This window comes from Parus major, chromosome 5 (genome assembly GCF_001522545.3).
Source record: "Parus major isolate Abel chromosome 5, Parus_major1.1, whole genome shotgun sequence".
NCBI classification, from domain to species: domain Eukaryota; kingdom Metazoa; phylum Chordata; class Aves; order Passeriformes; family Paridae; genus Parus; species Parus major.
Window position 1 is genome coordinate 59730547 of NC_031774.1, and position 19258 is coordinate 59749804.

Sequence of the window (19258 nt, forward strand, 5' to 3'; positions counted from 1 at the left end):
GCTGGAAGTGGTTTAGGCTGGAAGTGGTTTAGGCTGGAAGTGGTTTAGGCTGGAAGAGGTTTAGATTAGAAGTTTAGGCTGGAAGTGGTTTAGATTAAAAATTTAGGCTGGAAGAGGTTTAGATTGGAGGTGGTTTAGGCTGGAAGTGGTTTAGATTAGAAGAGGTTTAGGCTGGAATTGGTTTAGATTGGAGGTGGTTTAGGCTGNGGTTTAGGCTGGAATTGGTTTAGATTGGAGGTGGTTTAGGCTGAAAGTGGTTTAGATTAGAAGAGGTTTAGGCTGGAATTGGTTTAGATTGAAAGTGATTTAGGCTGGAAGTGATTTAGGCTGGAAGAGGTTTAGATTAGAAGTTTAGGCTGGAAGAGGTTTAGGCTGGAAGGGGTTTAGATTAGAAGTTTAGGCTGGAAGTGATTTAGGCTGGAAGAGGTATAGACTGGAAGTGATTTAAAGTTCCTTGACCTTTCCTGGCAGTCACTCCCCAGTGCTCGTGTGTTCTGTATAAACATTTCACAGCAGTCCCTGAGGAGCTCATTTTCCTCTGATGAGCTCAAAGCCTCTGCAGTCACTGCTCAGGCCTGAGGCAGAAGGGAGCTCAAGGGGAGCAGGGAGGGTTTTAGGGAGCTGAGGAAGAGAGAGGAGTTTGGTGCCCCCAGGATGTAATTAAGGATGGCCACGATGCCATCAGTGTTTCACATCCTGCTTTTTGTGTTGTGGGAATCCTTGGGAAGAGCTGAGATGTTTGACCATGGCTCAGTGTTCCCTGAGCATTGTGTGAGGGTCTGTGTTGGTGTTTGTCCTGGAGAGAGGCTGCTCTGCCTCTAATCTTTTTTATTTTATTTTTGGTCTCTAAATTCTAGAACTGGTGGGAATTCACAGCAAGAAACACAGAATGGTTTGGGTTGTGAGGGATCTTCAAGCCCATCTCATTCCAACCCTCTGCTCATGGCAGGGACACCTTCCACTGTCCCAGGCTGCTCCAAATCCCATCCAGCCTGGCCTTGGACACTTCCAGGGATCCAGGGGCAGTCACAGCTTCTCTGGGCACCCTGTGCCAGGGCCTGCGCACCCTCCCAGCCAGGAATTCCTTCCCAATATCCAATCTGAACTTACTCTCTGTGTGAATCCATTCCCCTCTGTCCTATCCCTCCATGCCCTAATAAAAAAATCCCCTCTCCATATTTCTTGGAGCTCCCTTCAGGAGGTGACAGCTATTTCTCCTCATTTCTGACCAAGAAAAGCCTTTTCCAGCCAGTCTTGACCCCAAGAATTTTCTCAGCTGAAGCAGGAAGCCTCAGTGCAGCTCTGTGGTGCCGTTCCAGAGCAGCCCAGTCCTCGAGGAGCTGCATCCAGCTCTCCCAGTGGAGCTGTGTCCTGCCCTGCTCTCACCCCCAAATTCCTGCCACCACCCCTTTTCCAAAGGATCCCTGAGCAGGACTGGCTGCTCCTGGATCCCTGGAAGTGCCCAAGGCCAGGTTGGACAGGACTTGGAACAACCTGGGACAGTGGAAGGTGTCCCTGCTGTGGCTGGGGTGGAACTGGATGAGCTTTGAGGTCTCTTCCAACCCAAACCACTCTGGGATTCTGACCTCACTGGGGCTGCCTGCTGCAGTCAGGCACATCCTGGCAGATTTCCTTTCCCTGGGAATGATGAAGGGCAGGACTCATTGCAGACAAACATCCAGGACAAAACACCCAGAAGAAAAGTCCAAGCTGAAAGGAACCTGCAGAAATACCCTGGAAAACCTCGTTTGCACCTTACCCAGAGCTGCTGTCCTTTACTCCCCTTGCCAGCACAGATCCAGCCCTCAACAATCATCCAGGAGAAATCCAGGGAGCTGCATTATTGACATGGAGTTCCCCACTGGGCTGCTGCACCTGTTGAGGAAATCAGTGCACAGCAAATATCAGGGGTAATATTGCTAATTAGTGCCAGGTAATCAAGGCAGTGGATCCAGTTATGAGCAGCCTCAGGAAGCCGAGTTCAGCTTCTGGAGGAGGTCAGAAGGAACTGGTTGATCAAGGAAGATCTCCCCCATCTCAGCAGCCACAGAAAGAGCATTCCTGTTGCTCTTAAGAAGCAACAAATTCATTACAGAGCCTTAATTAGAGAGAAAGGTCGTTAATGGAGCTGCATTTCCTGAGCAGGCTGCTTAGCAGCTAATCCCCCCCCTCAGCTGATCCCTGCTCCTTGTGGCATTTTCCCTTCACTCCTAAGCCCCAGAGCCCTGGATTCCCCTCACCCCAGGCAGCAGACAGGAGGAAATGGCTTTTAAAGACTCAGCTGGTGTCCTGAGCTCCAGGGTCAGCTCCAGGTGTCACCTTTGTGTCCCCAGTGCTGCCCTCTGAGGTGCAGAGCTCACAGCTCCCTCTGGGTCGCCCAGCCAGGCTCCAGTGGTCACCTCTGGCTCAGGTGGCCACTGGGCTAGTGCAGTGGCTCACATGGAAAATCCCAGTGTGTCATCTCCAGGGATGGTTTGCAGTTAAATAAGGGCTGGGGAGGAGGCTGGACAAGAAAACTGGAGATCAGGAGGATGTGGAGCTGCTGGAGAGAGTCCAGAGGAGCCACAGAGCTGCTCCAAGAGCTGGAGCCCCTCTGCTCTGGGAGAGCTGGGAATGTTCTCCTGGAGAGGAGAAGGATCCAGGGATAGCTGGGAATGTTCTCCTGGAGAAGGGAGGGATCCAGGGAGAGCTCAGAGCCCCTGGCAGGGCCTGAAGGGGCTCCAGGAGAGCTGGAGAGGGACTGGGGACAAGGGATGGAGGGACAGGACCCAGGGAATGGCTCCCAGTGCCAGAGGGCAGGGCTGGATGGGAGATTGGGAATTGGGAATTCCTGGCTGGGAGGGTGGGGAGAGCCTGGAATAGAATTCCCAGAGCAGCTGTGGCTGTCCCTGGATCCCTGGGAGTGTCCAGGGCTGGCCCCTGTAGGATCCCAGGACACAAGAACCAGCCCTTAGCAAAGCTGGGGGTCTTCTTGCCAGGGCTCAGATCCCCAAAAAAAGCCAGACTCAGCATGGATTTGGAATTCTCTTGTCCTGATTTTCCACCCTGATGTCCATGTGCAGGGCTGCTTCCTCTCATGGACACAACCCAATTGTCTCTCCTGCAGCATGAAGAGAGAACCTCATCACCAGCTCACCCAACAAATGGATATTTGGAGTTTTTCCTTCCTGTCCTTACCTTGTTTGCCCCTCTCTGTAGCTGTGGGAGAGCAGCAGCTCCTGGTTGAGCTTTTCTCAGCATCCCTGTAAGAGATCCTGCAGTTCTGCCTGTGCTTTCAAAGGGGCCCATGTCAGGTGTTGGCAGGGAAAATCTAAGATCATTTTCTGGTGGTCGTTAATGAAGCAAACCAGGAATTAATTGGACAAAATCAAAGGGCTGTTGTGAGCTGCTTTCATTTCCTCTCCCTAAAAATCAAAGACTCAATCCTATATCAAAGCAAGGACAGAGAATCTTTAATACATCCTCACAGTCAGGAGCAGCCCAGGACATCCTGGAACTTTGGTATTTGTTCAGTCCAAATTCCAGCCAAGAAAGTCACACTGAGTGTCCCTGAGGGCAAAACTGGCCTTGCTCAGCTTCAGCCAACCTGGAAGGTTGGACTTGATGATCTTGGAGGTCTCTTCCAACCTTTGATGATTTTAGGATTTACCAGGTTGCAAGGAATCATCCTAGAGCAGCCCTTTTCCAGGGGGATAAGATAAACCCAAGCTGATCCCTCTGATGGAAGTGGGTCCCAAGACCATCTCCATGGTTTTGGAATGCTGTTATCTCTCAGGCCACTTGGCTTTGTGTCTTCTGCTGGGGAGATTTTCCATGAGGTTTGCCCCTCAAAGAAATGGGATCAAAGAGCAGGGACGCAGGAATTCAGGGGTTCTCCTCCTCCTCCAGGCTTCTCCCAAATCCTGCTGAGGAATCCCTGCAGGCTGCAGAGCACCAGCTGGCCTGGGAGCCAGGGAATGACAGGTTCAAGTGAGCACAAAGCTTCCCAGCAGGAGCAAAACGCTTTGCTGTTTCATTTCAGCAAGGAAAAAGCAGCGTGTGACCTGTCCCCACAGCATCCCAGCCATTCCAGCCAGGCCCTCACACACATGGCTCCTAGCAGGAGCTCTGCAGGCCACACTTGTTCTTTCACAGCTCTGACATAACTATTATGTGCCTTAGAATCCATGCCAGGAGAAGAATTGCTGGTTTTTACCCTTAATCTCCTGCTTCCAGCAGCGAATAAATTTTGAAAAGGTTGCAAATCTCCTTTTAGGGAGCGCCCCCAAACTTGGGGGCTGCTCAGGGTGTGGGGTGAGGGGCTCTGGGCAGCCAGCTGGACCCAGGCAAGTGCAGATGGATGGCAGATATTGCCACTGCTGCAGGATTTGTCACTGTGAGCAGGCTGAATAAAACACTAAATGCAGCAGGAATGGCCTGCAGCGAGGCTGGGAGCAGGCAGAGCACCCTGTGCCTGCCCAGGGCCTGGGGATCCCACATGGGAGGCAGTGAAAGGGTTTTAGTAAGGTCATGCTTGAAAAGAATCTATCCTTGTTTTATTTCCAGGCTGGAGCTTTTGAATCAGTTCTGCCTGCTGAGGGAATGCAGCGCCCTTGTGTCTGCCTGAACAAAGCCATCTGTGCACCCCAGCCACAGCACATCGGGGCTGGGGGCTTCAGCTCCGCCTGGATATTGCCAGCATCACCTCACAGGGAGGTTAGGGCAACCCTGGGGGAGGAAAATATCCCATGGACACGGGGCTTGGGCCCTGAAATGGGCAGGGATTTAGCCACGTGTGGAAGGGGATGGTCAGGCCATCCTGTCCTGTGGGACAGGCAGCTGTCCAGAGCTGGCTCTTCTCTTCTCATGGATATTCCAGGGGCTGCTTCTGGGGATCTGCAGCCCAGCTCTCCCTAAATCCATGGGATTTGGGATCTATGATGGTTGGATCACGGGGATGCCATGCTCAGCTCTCCCCAGAACACCCAGAGCTCCTCACTGCAGGGGAGGACGGGTGTGTGTCCACCTCAATAAACAATTACTGTGCTGGGAATAAATCAAAACCACCTGAGCTGGGCTGATGAAGCCTCCAAACTGCGAGGGGTTGGCAGGGGTTTCTGCTCTTGGCTTGTTGTGTTATCAACACTGTGAAAGAAATAAGTGGCTTTAACAAAATCCTGGCAGCTGGCAGGCAGCACTTTGGGTTTGGGGTTTGGCATGGGGCAAACCCCACTGCACAGCCTCCCCCAGCTCTGCCTGGCAGAGGGGATGGGAGGTTTTTTCCCAGCTGAATTCCCCACTGTCTCCATCCTGGCTTGGCCCCCAGTCCCTTCTGGAGCAGGATTTCCCACTGGCAGCTTTGGGAAGGAGAGGGCTGCAGGAGGAAAATTCCCTGTGTCTGTGTCTGTGTCTCCAGGGCTGCCCTCAGCACTGCAGAGGGGTGAGGGCTGATGCTCTGCACCCACCCTGCATCCCAAACCAGCCCCATCCCTCCACTGGCACGGGAAAGGATGGGCTGGGAGTCCTTGGGGAGTGTCCATGGAGGTGACAAACCCCAAAGTGTCCCCACCTGGGGTGTCCTCCCTCCTCAGGTCCTGCCTGGGGTTTTCCCAGTGCTGCATTGGCAAAGGGCCCCAGGAGGACCCAGCTCTAGGTTCTAGGATTAGCAGGGGTGGTTTTAGGGGCATCCCTTCCTTTTCCAGAGGTTCAGGGACCTCTCTGCATGTTCCATGCCCTGGAATTAATTCCAATGGCAATAATGTTGTCCCCAGGATAATTCCCTGTGCAGATCCCTCCCTCAGGGATCCAGATCGTGTGGAGGATCCTCTTTGCACATCCCAGCTGCTCTCTAGGCTGTGGCAGGGACAGCAGGAGCATCCAGCCCCAAGGCACGCTGTCCTCATGGATCTGCTCTCCCAGGGGCTGCTCCATGAAGGATTTACATTTCACCTTCCTCCTGCACACCCCAGATTCCCTGGCATGGCTGCAGTGAAGGAGGAGAGCCAAGGAGAGCCGTGTGTTCAGACCCTGTCACCTGCTCTGGCTCAGAGTCACAGATATTTGCAGCTGGGATTGCAGAATCACAGGATCAAGGAATGGTTTGGGTTGGAAGGGATGTTCAGGACATCCCATTCCATCCCACTTCCTTCTAGTCCAGGTTGCTCCAAGCCCCATCCAGCCTGGCCTTGTTCTGGAGAGGGACTGGGGACAAGGGATGGAGGGACAGGACACAGGGAATGGCTCCCAGTGCCAGAGGGCAGGGATGGATGGGAGATTGGGAATTGGGAATTGCTGGCTGGGAGGGTGGGCAGGCCCTGGCACAGGGTGCCCAGAGAAGCTGTGGCTGCCCCTGGATCCCTGGAAGTGCCCAAGAGCTGGCCCCTGCAGGATCCCAGGACATGAGAACCAGCCCCTGCAGGATCCCAGGACATGAGGATCAGCCCCTGAAGGATCCCAGGACACAAGGAGCAGCCCCTGAAGGATCCCAGGACATGAGGAGCAGCCCCTGAAGGATCCCAGGACACGAGGAGCAGCCCCTGCAGGATCCCAGGCCATGGCACTGTCTGAGCCCTGAGTTGAGGGGCAGGTTCAGCCCAGGCTGCAGCTCCTGGTTTCTTCTTAGAGACAGCCTTGAATCCAAAAGTCAGGCACTCCTGGCTGGAGCCAAAAGCCAATTAGCAGCAGTTTAGCTTCATCAACTTCCTGACTGAATGCAAGTTTTAATTAAACATCCCGTTTTAATTAGTCAGGCATCACGTACAGAGGGCTGGCCTCAAGATCCAAAGGCTGCAGGTCCTGTGCTTTTAATTAAAAGAAAGACTCACATGAGTTCAACTCCTGCATCTGTGACAGCTCCTCAGCCTTTGGAGGGCAGGAGCAGAGCAGCTGGGAACAGCTCCTTTCCCTGCCGTGGTATTCCTCTCCTCTTTTACTTCCATGGGGATGCTCCGCTGGAAGAACTGGCTGGGAGGTGACTTGGTTGGAAGGAGAGAAGAGACAGGGGCTGGTCGCACTTCTTGGGGTGTCAGAGCAGCCCCTGAGCTCTTGGTGTGATGCCAAGAGCTCTTTTGGGGTGAGTTCTGGTGAGTTTGATGGTGGCAGCAGCTGAATGTGAGCCCAGGTGGGCAAAGAGGCCAAAGGCACCTGGCTTGTAGCAGCCACAGAGTGGCAACAGGAGCAGGGCAGTGACTGTCCCCTGTGCTGGAAAGGACAAAGAGGGGCTGGAGCTTGTCCAGAGAAGGGAACAGAGCTGGGAAGGGTCTGGAGCCCCAGGAGAGGCTGAGGGAGCTGGGAAAGGGCTGGAGAATTGCTGAGGGAGCTGGGAAGGGGCTGGAGAATTGCTGAGGGAGCTGGGAAGGGGCTCAGGCTGGAGCAAAGGAGGCTCAGGGGGCCCTTGTGGCTCTGCACAAGTCCCTGGCAGGAGGGGACAGCCGGGGGGGTCGGGCTCTGCTGCCAGGGAACAGGGACAGGAGGAGAGGGAATGGCCTCAGGCTGTGCCAGGGGAGGTTTAGATTGGGTATTGGGGGAAGTTCCTTCCTGAAAGGTTTGTCCAGCCCTGGCACAGCTGCCCAGGACAGTTCTGGACTCACCATTCCAGGAGGGATTTAAAAGCCATGCGGATGTGGCACTGGGGGACACGGCTCAGAGGTGGCCTTGGCAGTGCTGGGGAACAGCTGGGGACTCCCAGGATCTCAGAGGACTTTTCCAACCTCACCAATTCTGTGATTTCATGATCCTGCCTGGTGCCAGAACCTGCAAACAAGCTGGGGTTTGAAATGGGACCAACTTCCTGCTGTCCTGTCCTGTCCAGCACCGCTGAACTTGAGGCTTTTCCCGGTGGCTGGAGCTGTCACACCCATCCAGCCTCCAAAAATAACCAGCCCAGCTCCCTCAAAGTTCACGTGGGTGAGCTCCATCACCAGCAGCTGGGTTGTACAGGAGGAAAACCAGAGCAGTTGTGAGCATGCAGAGTTAAAATGATGCTTTTCTCCCATCTCTTGGAGCCTGGAGCCCCTCAATCTTCTGCACCAGCTGCTCTCATCCCTGTGCTGGGACAAAGGAGAATGAGAGGGTGACAGAAATCCCTTTGTCAGCCGTGCCTGGGGAGGAGGAGGGTTATGAGAGAGGACAGATTCTCTCCCTAAGTGCTCTGGGGACAGAGAGATTGAAATGCTTAGCTCCCATTAATGCTGATGTGAATCACAGAGGTCTCTTCTCACTGCAGAGCCCTGAGAAAAGAGGGCAGCTCTCCTCAAAGAGCAAACTCCCTTGATTTTAAGGTGTGGGTAAATGGGATTTTTCTTCATTTCACACTCATTAATTTCCCTGCCTGTGCTAGTGGAGGGTTGGCACCCCAGCACATGGGGTGGCTGGATGATCCTGTGGATGGTGGCTCCTGACCCCAAAAAGCCCCGACGATTTTGTTGTCGCATGGAGATGCCAAGTGCAGCATTCCAGGTTGATGCAGAGAGGGGAAATCCTTCCAGTGTGTGTCAGAAATATTAACAGCTCTTGTGGAGGGCTCCAGGGCCTGAAGGGGCTCCAGGAGAGCTGGAGAGGGACTTGGATAAGGGATGGAGGGACAGGACACAGGGAATGGCTTCATTCTGGGACAGCTCCAGCATGAGGGGGACCCATCCTGGAGATGGGAGTGAAGCTCCTGCTGCTGAAAAGCTGAACCTTGGAGCTCCTGTGCCCACCCATGTGTAGGAACTGGCCTTAAAATGATGGGAAAATTGCATTTACCAGGCTGGAGAATGCTCCTCACTCGCACTGGAGGCATCAAGAGCACCTGGAGCAGAGGGAAGGGCTGAGCTGACAAAGGGGTGCAGTGGGACCACAGGCAGGGAAGGGCTGAGCTGACAAAGGGGTGCAGTGGGACCACAGGCAGGGATGCTCTGAGCTGATGGAGCAGCTTTTTGAGGGGGTTCCAAGCTTGCTGCCCCATGGGAGCCGTTCTGCTGCAGGTCTGGGGGTGTCTGGGGTGAAGGAGCTTTCATGGACAGCACACACAGAGCTCTTATGAAATGTTAAGCTCACTTTTAAAAAGCTTTCCCATCAGGAAAGCCTCAAAGAATTATGTTGATCTAAAGATACCCTCGATGAAATGTGTGTTAATGGGGGGAAAATAAAATAAAATAAAATAAAAGCCTTCTAAAGACTTTAAAGGCAAAAAAAAAACAACAAAAACAACCCCTGACCCAGCATGCTGCAATTTTAATGAGGAGCTTGTAAACACAACCAACCCCTGCTGATTTTTTCCATTAATTGCCTGTGTCTTCAGGGGCTGGGGCCCTGCAGAAACACAGCTCTCAGCAAAACACCTTGCTGGGCTTGGGGCATCTTCCCAAATCCAGGAGGGCTGAGGAGGGTGGTGGAGGCTTTGGAAGAGGCTGGGTTGTCCCTGCAGGGCTCTGACCTTGCCTGGGGGAGGGAGGAGGGATGGGGGGACCTGCTGAGCTGATTTAGCAATCCCATTTTTATTAGAGATGCATTTGCTGATTAGCTCCACATCCTAACGAGGTGGGCACGATAAATTACAGAGGAAATGCAGGAAGCACTTGGGTGAGATGAACATCTCCCAGGGAAGCAGCAGCAGGGTCATTTTCTGGGCCATTATTTTCTGGGCCTTTAAAGGCTCTCCAAGGTGGCAGCGCTGGGTTTTGTTCTTCATTTCTTGATTTCAGCAGAGCCCTGCTCCCATCTCACTTCCCATCACACACATCCTGATCCCTGGAAGGATGGACACAGTGGATTTTTGGAGATTTGGGGGGACATCAGGCACCTTCCCAGCTCCCTTCTGTGTCTCCCTCAAAGAAAGATCACCCCAAAAAACCCTCAAACCACAAAAGAGGCAAAATCTCTCCCAGAGGAAAATTGCTGAGGGTGATTTGCTCTTGAGACAACCCAACCACTGCTGGAATCGGGAAGGGGGGGAGACTGGGAAGATTTCCTGAGTGTTTGGGAAGTGCCATGGGAATGAAAAAGCATTTGATGAACATAATGATGGTCATTAGCTCGTTCTGCTGCTCAGCCCAGCACGGCCAGGGCTGTGGGAGTGTTCCCACTCCAAAGGGAGAAGGAGCAGTGGGTGTTTTGCAGGAAGACCTTCACCTGGCCTGTGTTCTCAGCACAGATCCTGCAGGATGTTTGGTGATTCCCTGGAGGAAACAGATCCAGGGGAGGGAGCAGATGGCTCACTGTGAGACCCAGGGTGGATGTGGCTTGTCCCTGATCACCCAGGGGTGCCTGTGGAGGAGGAGGACATGGAATATCTGCTTTTCCAAAGCCAGGGTCTCTGAGATGATGCTTAACCCTGCTTTTCCTCTCCTTGAACTCAGGCACACACACCTTGGTGGGATGCCTGTCCCAAATCCCACCCAGTCCAGGGGGATGGAGGAGTCCTGGACATGGAAATAACTTTTCTCTTTGCTTCCCCCACAGAGCCAGCTTTCCCAGGCCCTGAATGGTTTGTCAGACAGAGCCAAGGAGGCAAAGGAGTTCCTGGTCCAGCTCCGCAACATGGTGCAGCAAATCCAGGTATGGAGTCTCCAGGCTGAGAAACTGCCCCTTCCCACCAGGATGAGCCATTCCCTGTCCCTCTTCCTGAGCTTGGTGTGCTGGGTGCTCTCCCAAAGGAACCCACACCTCCCTTTCCATCCCACCCCCCTGAACCCCCCCAGAACTGCTGCTGGTGGAGAGAACAGCAGAGTCCTGAGCCCTTCCCATCCCTGCCCTGGCTGGATCCAAACCCTGCCCTGGCTGGATCCAAACCCTGCCCTGGGTGGATCCAAACCCTGTTCCTCACCTGCCACCACCTCCTTTTCCACGTTTTTGCCACCTCGTTTCCCACCATATCCAATGCTGTGGATTCCTGGGTGGCAGCACGTGCAAAGATGACCCGTGTGGCACCACTGAAAAGGAAAATCCAGTTTTCCAGCTGGACTGGGGATGTTCCCTGGGCTCTGACCCCCTCTTGCCCTGCAGGAGAACAGTGTGGAGTTCGAGGCCTGCCTGGTGGCCCAGTGTGACGCCCTCATCGACGCCCTCAACAGAAGGAAAGCCCAGCTGCTGTCCCGGGTCAACAAGGAGCATGAACACAAGCTGAAGGTGAGCCTGGCTGGTCAGAGAGCTTCCAGCACTGGCTGGGAAGGACTGAGCTGCAGGTTTTTTGGGGAGGTCATTGGAAAGCCACTCTTTTTCCACATGAATTCAGCTGCAGATGCCCGACCCACTCGCAGCGTGTCCCTGACAAAGTGCTGCTCCCTCCGGGTGGTTCCCACTGAATTATCAGGTTCATTTCTACTCCTTAGGTCAGCAGAACCACGTGTACAGCATGGAAAGTGATTTTGTTCATGTTCCATGTTGCTCCCAAGCCTGTGGAATGGTGCTGCAGGATGCTGAGTGCTTGTAACCTCTGCTGAAGTCCTGAGGGACGTGGTCAGCAGGAGCAGGATTACTCTGATTTCTCTGCTTTCCTGGCCTCGGGGTGGTGCTGGCACTGAGATTTTTGGTGTTGGGGAGCAGAGGTGCAGCTCAGTGGCAGCTCCTGGTTTGTGTCATTCCCTCTGTCAGCACTCCACGTCTTTCCAGCTGATGTGGGGCTGAGAAGGGAAGCAGAGGACCAGATCTCAGCTGGGAGCAGTGGAACAGGAGCAGCCATGCCCAGAATGGTTGGACAAGGGGGTTGCACCCTGGCCATGGGTGCTGGAGTCCAGCTGAGAGATGTCACACCCACATTTGTGATCCCAGGGTCCCTCTCCCGAGGTCATTTCAGTGTTCTGTATCTCTGGACCTTGCTTTGGCTCACCCAGGAGGCTGCAGAGGGATTCCTGGAGCTGCCTCAAACGAGGGTGGAGGCCACCAGTGCTCTCTGCATGGGACCATTTCCATGGGGAGAGGGACAATGGCAGCTTTGTGGGACAGAGCCCACCATCAGTGCTCACTGCCAGCAGCAAGGGACAACCCCAAAGGGCCACAGCACAGAGGGGACCCCCAGAGCCTGGGGGGCTCCTTTTCCCTCATCCCCTTCAGGGCATGCTTAATTAAACTCTCACAAAGCCAGGCAGCACAAAGCAATTTCCCTGCTCAGCACAACCCACAGAGGCCTTTGGCTGGAGGAATGGATCTGAATCCCACTGCTGGTTCCTGTCCATGGATCTGAATCCCACTGCTTGTTCCTGTCCATGGATCTGAATCCCACTGCTTGTTCCTGTCCATGGATCCAAATCCCACTGCTTGTTCCTGTCCATCCATGGATCTGAATCCCACTGCTGGTTCCTGTCCATGGATCTGAATCCCACTGCTTGTTCCTGTCCTGTGGCCTCCATCCCACCCCCATCCACCCTTGTTATGGGCTGGGCTTTGTCATGGGCCAGGCCTGGTCCTTAAAACAAGAAAGGGTTTGTGGCAGGACTCTTCAATTAGCCCTGGAGCCTCGCTCCCTGACCCTCCCTGATCCTCCCTGACCCTCCCTGACCCTCCCTGACCCTCCCTGATCCTCCCTGATCCTCCCTGACCCTCCCTGGCTCTGTGGCACCTGAGCCTCATCCAGTTAGAATCAGGATCATGGAGTGGTTTGGCTTGGGAAAGAACTTAAATCCCACCCAGTGCCACCCCTGCCATGGCAGGGACACCTCCCACTATCCCAGGCTGCTCCAAGCCCCATCCAGCCTGGCCTTGGACACTTCCAGGGATCCAGGGGCAGCCACAGCTGCTCTGGGCACCCTGTGCCAGGGCCTGCCCACCCTCCCAGGGTAAAATTCCTTCCTCACAGCTCATCTGATGTTCCCACTGGAGTGGGTGAAGCTGCAGTGATTTACACTCACTCTGAGATGACCTTGGGCCCATTTCCATCTGCAGATAAGCAAGAGGTCACCTCCTGGCCTGTGCTTTCTGTGGAACTGTGGCCAGGGTGAGTCCTGCAGGACTGTGGGGATCATCCTGGGTGATGCTCACATCAGCACAGGACACTTCTGACCCCTGACTTGTGCTGGGAACTTCTCCCTCTCCCACAGGAGGCCTGTCCTGTGTGAACACTTGTCGCTGTCCTGGAGCCTGTCCCCCTGGGAGATGAGTGCTCACAGACACCAGGGAGCCTTGGCAGTGCCAGGGAGCCCTGCAGATCCAAGCTGCTGTCCTGGAGCCGTGTCTCCATGGCTGCAGCTGCTGCCCAGGGGATGTTGGCAGGAGGGAGCAGGGAGAGGCACAGGGGACAGAGCCAGCCCCTGGCAGGGGCCACAGGCACCTCTGAGGACACAGCCCAAGCTCCCAGGCCGAGTTCCCATCTCTGTGTGCCTGGATTTGGGGTGGGCTTGGCTTTGGGACTGCCCTGCTTTGTGCTGACACACATTCCATGGAGGCAGGCACTAATCCAGGCCTGACTCTGGGCCAGCACTAATTACTCCAGAGTGAGAAGAGCCTTGTGAGGACACAGCTTGGAAGGGACATCTCCCTGCCCTTCTCCAGCCTCCCACTGCAGCTGCATTCAAGACTGAGAACCTGGGCTTCAAAAAACAACTTCTGCAGGAGCCCTGGGGCCTGCTCCACCTCCCTGTGGTCCTGAGGAGCAGTGGGGTCTTTCCCAAGGGATGATGTCCTCCAGCTTTGTGCAGGGGACACAGAGGCCTCCCTGGAGTGTTGTCCCAGGAAGAAATCTCTCCTCATCCCACCACACACACAGCCTGAGCACCTCCTGAAGCTCTCAGCAGCACTGTGGACCATTCCAGTCTTTTTTCCAGCCTTCAGGCCACGGGATGCCTTTGCTCCAGGATTTCTCCAGGCTGCTTTGGCTGCTCAGGCAGGCAGCATTTGCCACATTTCCCAAATTACACTCAGCATAAAGGGATTTTATCTGTGGTACTGGATCTCCAGAGGTGAAATGCTGCTCCTTCTCCAAGGCTGCAGTCAGGATTTTCCAATGGAACCTGGTGTTCCCCGTGGGATTGGATTCCTGGTGACACAGCAGCTCTGCTTTTCCCACCTCTGAGTCACCATGGAAACACCCACCTGGAAAAAGCTCTGGATTCAGCACACTCAAACCTTGCCAGGGTCTGTCCTGGTGGTTTTTCCATCTGGGATTTTTCCATCTGGGTGTGCAGCTCCGTGGTGAAGCTCAGGACACCACTCTCCATCCCCAGAGTGACCCAGGGCGAGGAGGATCCGTGTCCCCCCTGTGACATTCCCAGCAGGACCCATCCCAGGCACTGGGAAGGTTGTGAGTGCCTTGAAATCTGTTATCCACTGGAGTACTAAAAAAAAAAAAGAGGAAGTCAGTTAAATAGAGCTGAGTGGAGATGTTATTGCCTTCTAGGAGCTGTATTAAAATTAAAATGTAAATTATAGTTAATGTCATCTCGGTGAAGAAAAGCTCTGGAAAGAACTGTCCTATTTTAGGGTTGTGGTGAACTTCTGTGAGTGCACAAAAACCCCTTTTTATAGGCTGGAATTAGCAGCCAGGTGCTGGCTGTTGTCTTATTTAACACTTAAATTGGGGGGGAAAATGGTATTTGCTAAAAATGACCACAAATTGTATGGAGCTTCCCAAATCCCCTCAAAATCTGAGCTGCTAAAGAGCCCAGCTGGGATCAATCTCTTTGAGGTAACAAAGATTCTAAATCTCAGGGGAGATTTAGATTGGATATGAGGGGAAATTTCTTCATGGAAAGGGTTGTCCAGATCATCATCATCCCTGCATCTGTGCAAAAGCCCACGTGGATGTGGCAGCTTTTCCTGGGAATCTGGTGCATCCTGTGAGTCCTTCACGGCTTGAGGAGCTCCCAGATTTCCCTTCCAGCTCTCCCCATCCACAAACTCTGCATTGTTGGGGTAACAGGGGGTAGAAATCCCTCAGGCCTGAGGAGAATCCCTGGATTCTGTGGCTGAAGAATCCCAGGATTCAAATGGCTTAAGGCCACATGGAAAACACTTCAGCTTTACTGACCCCACTGGGTTTAGACCAGGCCTTCAAACATGTTAGAGATGTTTATGTCTTATTTCCACAGCCTTTAATTTTACTAATCAAAGTGATTGATGGAATTTTTCTGTCCTGTGTGCATCCCATTTCTCCTTTAAAGCCACGAGGCCCCACTAGATCCCAACCAAAGATCTCTCTTTTTTTGCCTTAAAAGCACTTTGGTGCTGGTGAAGGCAACATGGATTTCTCCTCTTGGCTTTTGTGCTGCAGAGATGCTGAAATGAAAATGTTTGTTTTATTCCCTGGTTCTCCAGATGGATGATGCTGGATCCCTGAGGGGATCAGAGTTAGGGAAGGGCTGGGAAAGAGCTGAAGCTTTGGATTCACCTGGAACAGCCTCCCTGGGACTTTGGGGTGTCTCCACTGCTGGAGCCTCTTTTTTCTGGTCTCTGACCACTTTTGTAGAATAAGAAAAAAGCTTTTATTCTGTCTTCAGCCAAATGCTGTTCCCTGGAGCTGGTGCTGGGCTGGAGGGAGCAGATGGCAATTCTGCTGGAAATACTTGGAAAGCGTCAGCTCCAGCAGGGAGAGCTTCACAAATTCATTATCCTGGGCAAACCAGACAGAGATTTAAGCTGCAAAGAAGATAAGGAGATTGTTTCAGCAATCCCATCTTTGCTGCCTTCCCGAGGGCACGTGGATTTCCCCTCAGAGGGCTCTCAAGTGAGCAGATTTTCAAGGTGGGATCCTCGCTTGCCAGTCTGGAGCCCAGCAGGCAGGGAATGCAAAACCTCTGGCATGGCTGCTACGGTCAGGATGTGCTCCAGCAGCAGGGTTGGACCCCACAGACCGGTTTTATCTCATGGTCTGCAGCTGGGAGACCAAATATCCACACAGGTAAAATCCTTCCCAGGGGCAGGCAGCTGCTGAGCCCTCACCCTGAGCAGGAGGGGCCACACGAAGCCAAAATGCTGCTCTGCACCCCCCTGCACCTTCTGGATCCTGCCCTGAAGGACTGAGCATCCCTGCTGAGAAACAAAATCCAGGGCCTTGCAGGATCAGGAAGGTCAGTGTAGGAGTGGGATCTCCAGGACCAGCTGTTGGCTCTGCTTTATCCTTCCAGGACCTGCAGGGGCCCCAGGAGAGCTGGAGAGGGACTGGGGAGAAGGGATGGAGGGACAGGACACAGGGAATGGCTCCCAGTGCCAGAGGGCAGGGATGGATGGAATATTGGGAAGGAATTCCTGGCTGGGAGAATGGGGAGAGCCTGGAATAGAATTCCCAGAGCAGCTGTGGCTGCCCCTGGATCCCTGGAAGTTCCAAGGCCAGGCTGGACAGGGTTTGGAGCAGTCTGGGATGGTGGAAATTGTCCCTGCCATGGCAGGGGTGGCACTGAATGGATTTTAAAGATCCCTTCCAACCCAAACCATCCTGGAATTTGTGATTCACCCCAGCAGAGCTGTTCCAGTGCACTCAGGTGTTAGAAACAGGCATGGAATGAACTCCCCACTTGAGAACAGCAGTGTCTGAGGCCAAAAGCAGCATGTGCAGGTCCTGCTGCACAAAAGCTCCATCTCAGAGCCACCCAGCACCTCCACAAGCCTCTGCTCTGGTCCAGAGGAGCAAGATGGGAGCTCCTTCTGCTGCCTTGTCCACCCTGCACCCTCCCTCAGCCTGGAATGGCTGCTCCCTAAAAATCTGCAGCAATTTTGGGGGTGCTCAATGGCATTTCACACAAGCTGCAATGCCCCAGATCTCCCAGGGATGGGATAAAAGGAAACAACTCCTCCAGATACACCACAGGGAGGTTTAGATTGGATATTAGAGGAAAATTTCTTCCTGGAAAGGGGTGTCCAGCCCTGGCACAGGCTGCTCAGAGAGGTTTAAAATCTATATGGATGTGGCACCTGGGGACATGGGTCAGTGGTGGCTTTGGGGGAACAGCTGGCCTGGGTGGTCTTAGAGGGCTTTTCCAACCTGAATGAATCCGTGCTCCTAAGCTGCAAGGCTGGTAATTCTTTTCTTCCTGCTAGGTGATTAAGTAGGTGTGATTAAATTTTAATTAAGCAACACGTGGTGGCATTGATTGCCCTGCAGGAGTCACCTCCCCTCGAAGGCCAGGTTCCTTCACCACAGGAGCTTTCCTTTCCCCTGCCTGTCCCTCAGACAGGAATTCTGGAGGGATGCTGGCTGGAGGAGGTGCTCTCCAGCTCAGAATGGGCATCCCAGCAGCACTGAGCTCCCAGGAATGTTCATCCCTGTTTGTTACAGCTTTTCCCATCCCACTGCAGCTCATCCTCACTGTAATGCTCCACTGAGCTGCACAGCTTTGGTCAGTGCCAGTGGAGAACTCAGCACAGCTTTTTAGAGCTCTTCCAGGAGTAGAACATGAAGAAATCTTCCATGAGAGTTTGAGAACGTTTGTCTAAGAGTAAAATCTCTCTTCCCAAGCTGCTCTGCCAGTCCTGGACCTGCAGGATTCTGTGTGAAGGAGCAGCCAGCTTTCAAATAAATCCTTGTGGCATCCAGCCTGAACTCTCCTCCTTGCTGTGCTGCAGGGAAGGTCAGCAGAGACCTCAGGCACCAGTAAACCACAGACCTGTGCTTCCCTGCAGGGAAACTGCAATGTGATCCCTTGGGGAACGAGCTGGGAGTGCAAGAGGTGCCTTAATGTGGAGCCTGGATTGATTTATTTATCTCCTTTCCCTGGAACTTCCCTCCCTCAGAGCTCATCCCCAGCCAGTGCTGGAAACAAGGGAATTCTGCATGGTCCATGCAGCTGATGGGCATCTCCAGCAGATCCTCAGGGATGAGGCTGGGGGAGGTGGTGTGTCCATTCCTCCAGGAAAAAGCAGCTGCCAGGGTCACTCCTGATCCAGGACTGCTGAGTGCAGCTGCCCCAGGGCCAGCCCCAGAACCTGGCTGCATTCCAAGGCTGGAAGGCAGCTGTGGATCTGTGGAAGTTGGCATTTGCTTTGCGTGGAGCTCACGAGCTGCCATGGGGAAACTGGCTTAATTAAAGGCAGGGCATGGAGCTGCCCTCCTGCTTTGAGTAATTACTCAATTAATGTGTTAATGTGTTAAGTGTGTTAATGATTTTGGGCTAAACAAAGCTTGTTCAGAGAGATTGTGGATTCCCCATCCCTGGAAGAATCCAAGGCCAGGTTGGATGGGGATTGGAGCAATCTGAGATAGTGAAAGGTGTCCCTGCCATGGCAGGAGTGAGATTAGGGTTGGATTAGGGATTTGGGTTGGAAAAACCCAAAAAAAACCTGCTGGGATTCTGTGTTGCCATTCACCAGGTTTTGAAAGATGTGGATTCTGGTGTGTGATGCTGGTTCTGCCTGTCCCTGTTCCCTGGAGTCCCCGTGACCCTGCTGTCCTTGTCCCCGCAGGTGGTGCGGGACCAGATCTCGCACTGCACGGTGAAGCTGCGCCAGACCACGGGGCTGATGGAATATTGCCTGGAGGTCATCAAGGAGAACGACCCCAGCGGCTTCCTGCAGGTGGGTGTGGAGCCTGGGGGATGCAGCAGGGCTGGGGGCTGCTCCAGGGGGGATAAAACTGAGGATGTGCCTCTGATCTCCTGCACACTGACAGCAGGGCAGGAGCAGGGCCAGGGCGGGAGGAGAGGGTTGCAGAAGGGATCACAAGGGGCTCGTGGCTGTCCCCTGAGAGACCCAACAGCCAGCCCTTGGGAGCTGCATCCCAGCACTCATTCCTGGGCTCCCTTTGGCACTAAACCCTGCACCCAGCACTCCTGGGTTCCCTTCTCCAGCCCAGCCTGCAGCGAAGAGTGATGCTGGAAACCACGGGTGACATCCCAGAGCTGGGGACAGCAGGGTGGGGACACAAGGCCTGGGACACCTCCCACTGCAGCTGAGGCTTCTCCTCCCCTGCAGATCTCAGATGCTCTCATCAGGAGGGTGCACCTGACCGAGGAGCAGTGGGGCAAGGGGACGCTCACCCCACGCATGACCACGGACTTCGACCTGAACCTCGACAACGCCCCTCTGCTCCAGTCCATCCACCAGCTCGACTTCGTCCAGATGAAAGGTAAAGATCTCTCCAGTGCCTTCCCAGAGCTCAGCTCTGCTCCTGCTGGGAGTTTCCATGCAGCTCATCCCAGGGAAAGGGCAGAAAAGAAGAGTTTCTCATCTCCCAGCAAGACTGGGCGCCCCAGACCCAAAGTTATGCCTGTTCTTGTGTGTGTTTAGGCATCCCTGTGCCAGAGCAGGGTGCCAGGAGTTTGGCTTTGCCTGGAAAAGCACTCCTACTGCATTAAAAAGTTATTAGTGCATTAAAAAGTGCTCTAACAGAGTTATTAGTGCATCAAAAAGTGCTCTGATAAAGTTATTAGTGCAT

General features: G+C 53.8%; 1 protein-coding gene across 9 annotated transcripts in view; it reads left to right on the forward strand.

The window, feature by feature from the left end:
• Positions 1-19258, forward strand: part of TRIM9 (tripartite motif containing 9) — a 56222-nt gene that overhangs the window by 19187 nt on the left and 17777 nt on the right. For all 9 annotated transcript variants that reach the window (XM_015631818.1, XM_019007103.1, XM_015631820.1 and 6 more), the window contains exons 2-5: positions 10423-10518; positions 10966-11088; positions 18289-18399; positions 18796-18949. In XM_015631818.1, coding sequence (XP_015487304.1) covers positions 10423-10518; positions 10966-11088; positions 18289-18399; positions 18796-18949 — 484 coding nt within the window. The remainder of the gene's footprint in view (positions 1-10422; positions 10519-10965; positions 11089-18288; positions 18400-18795; positions 18950-19258) is intronic.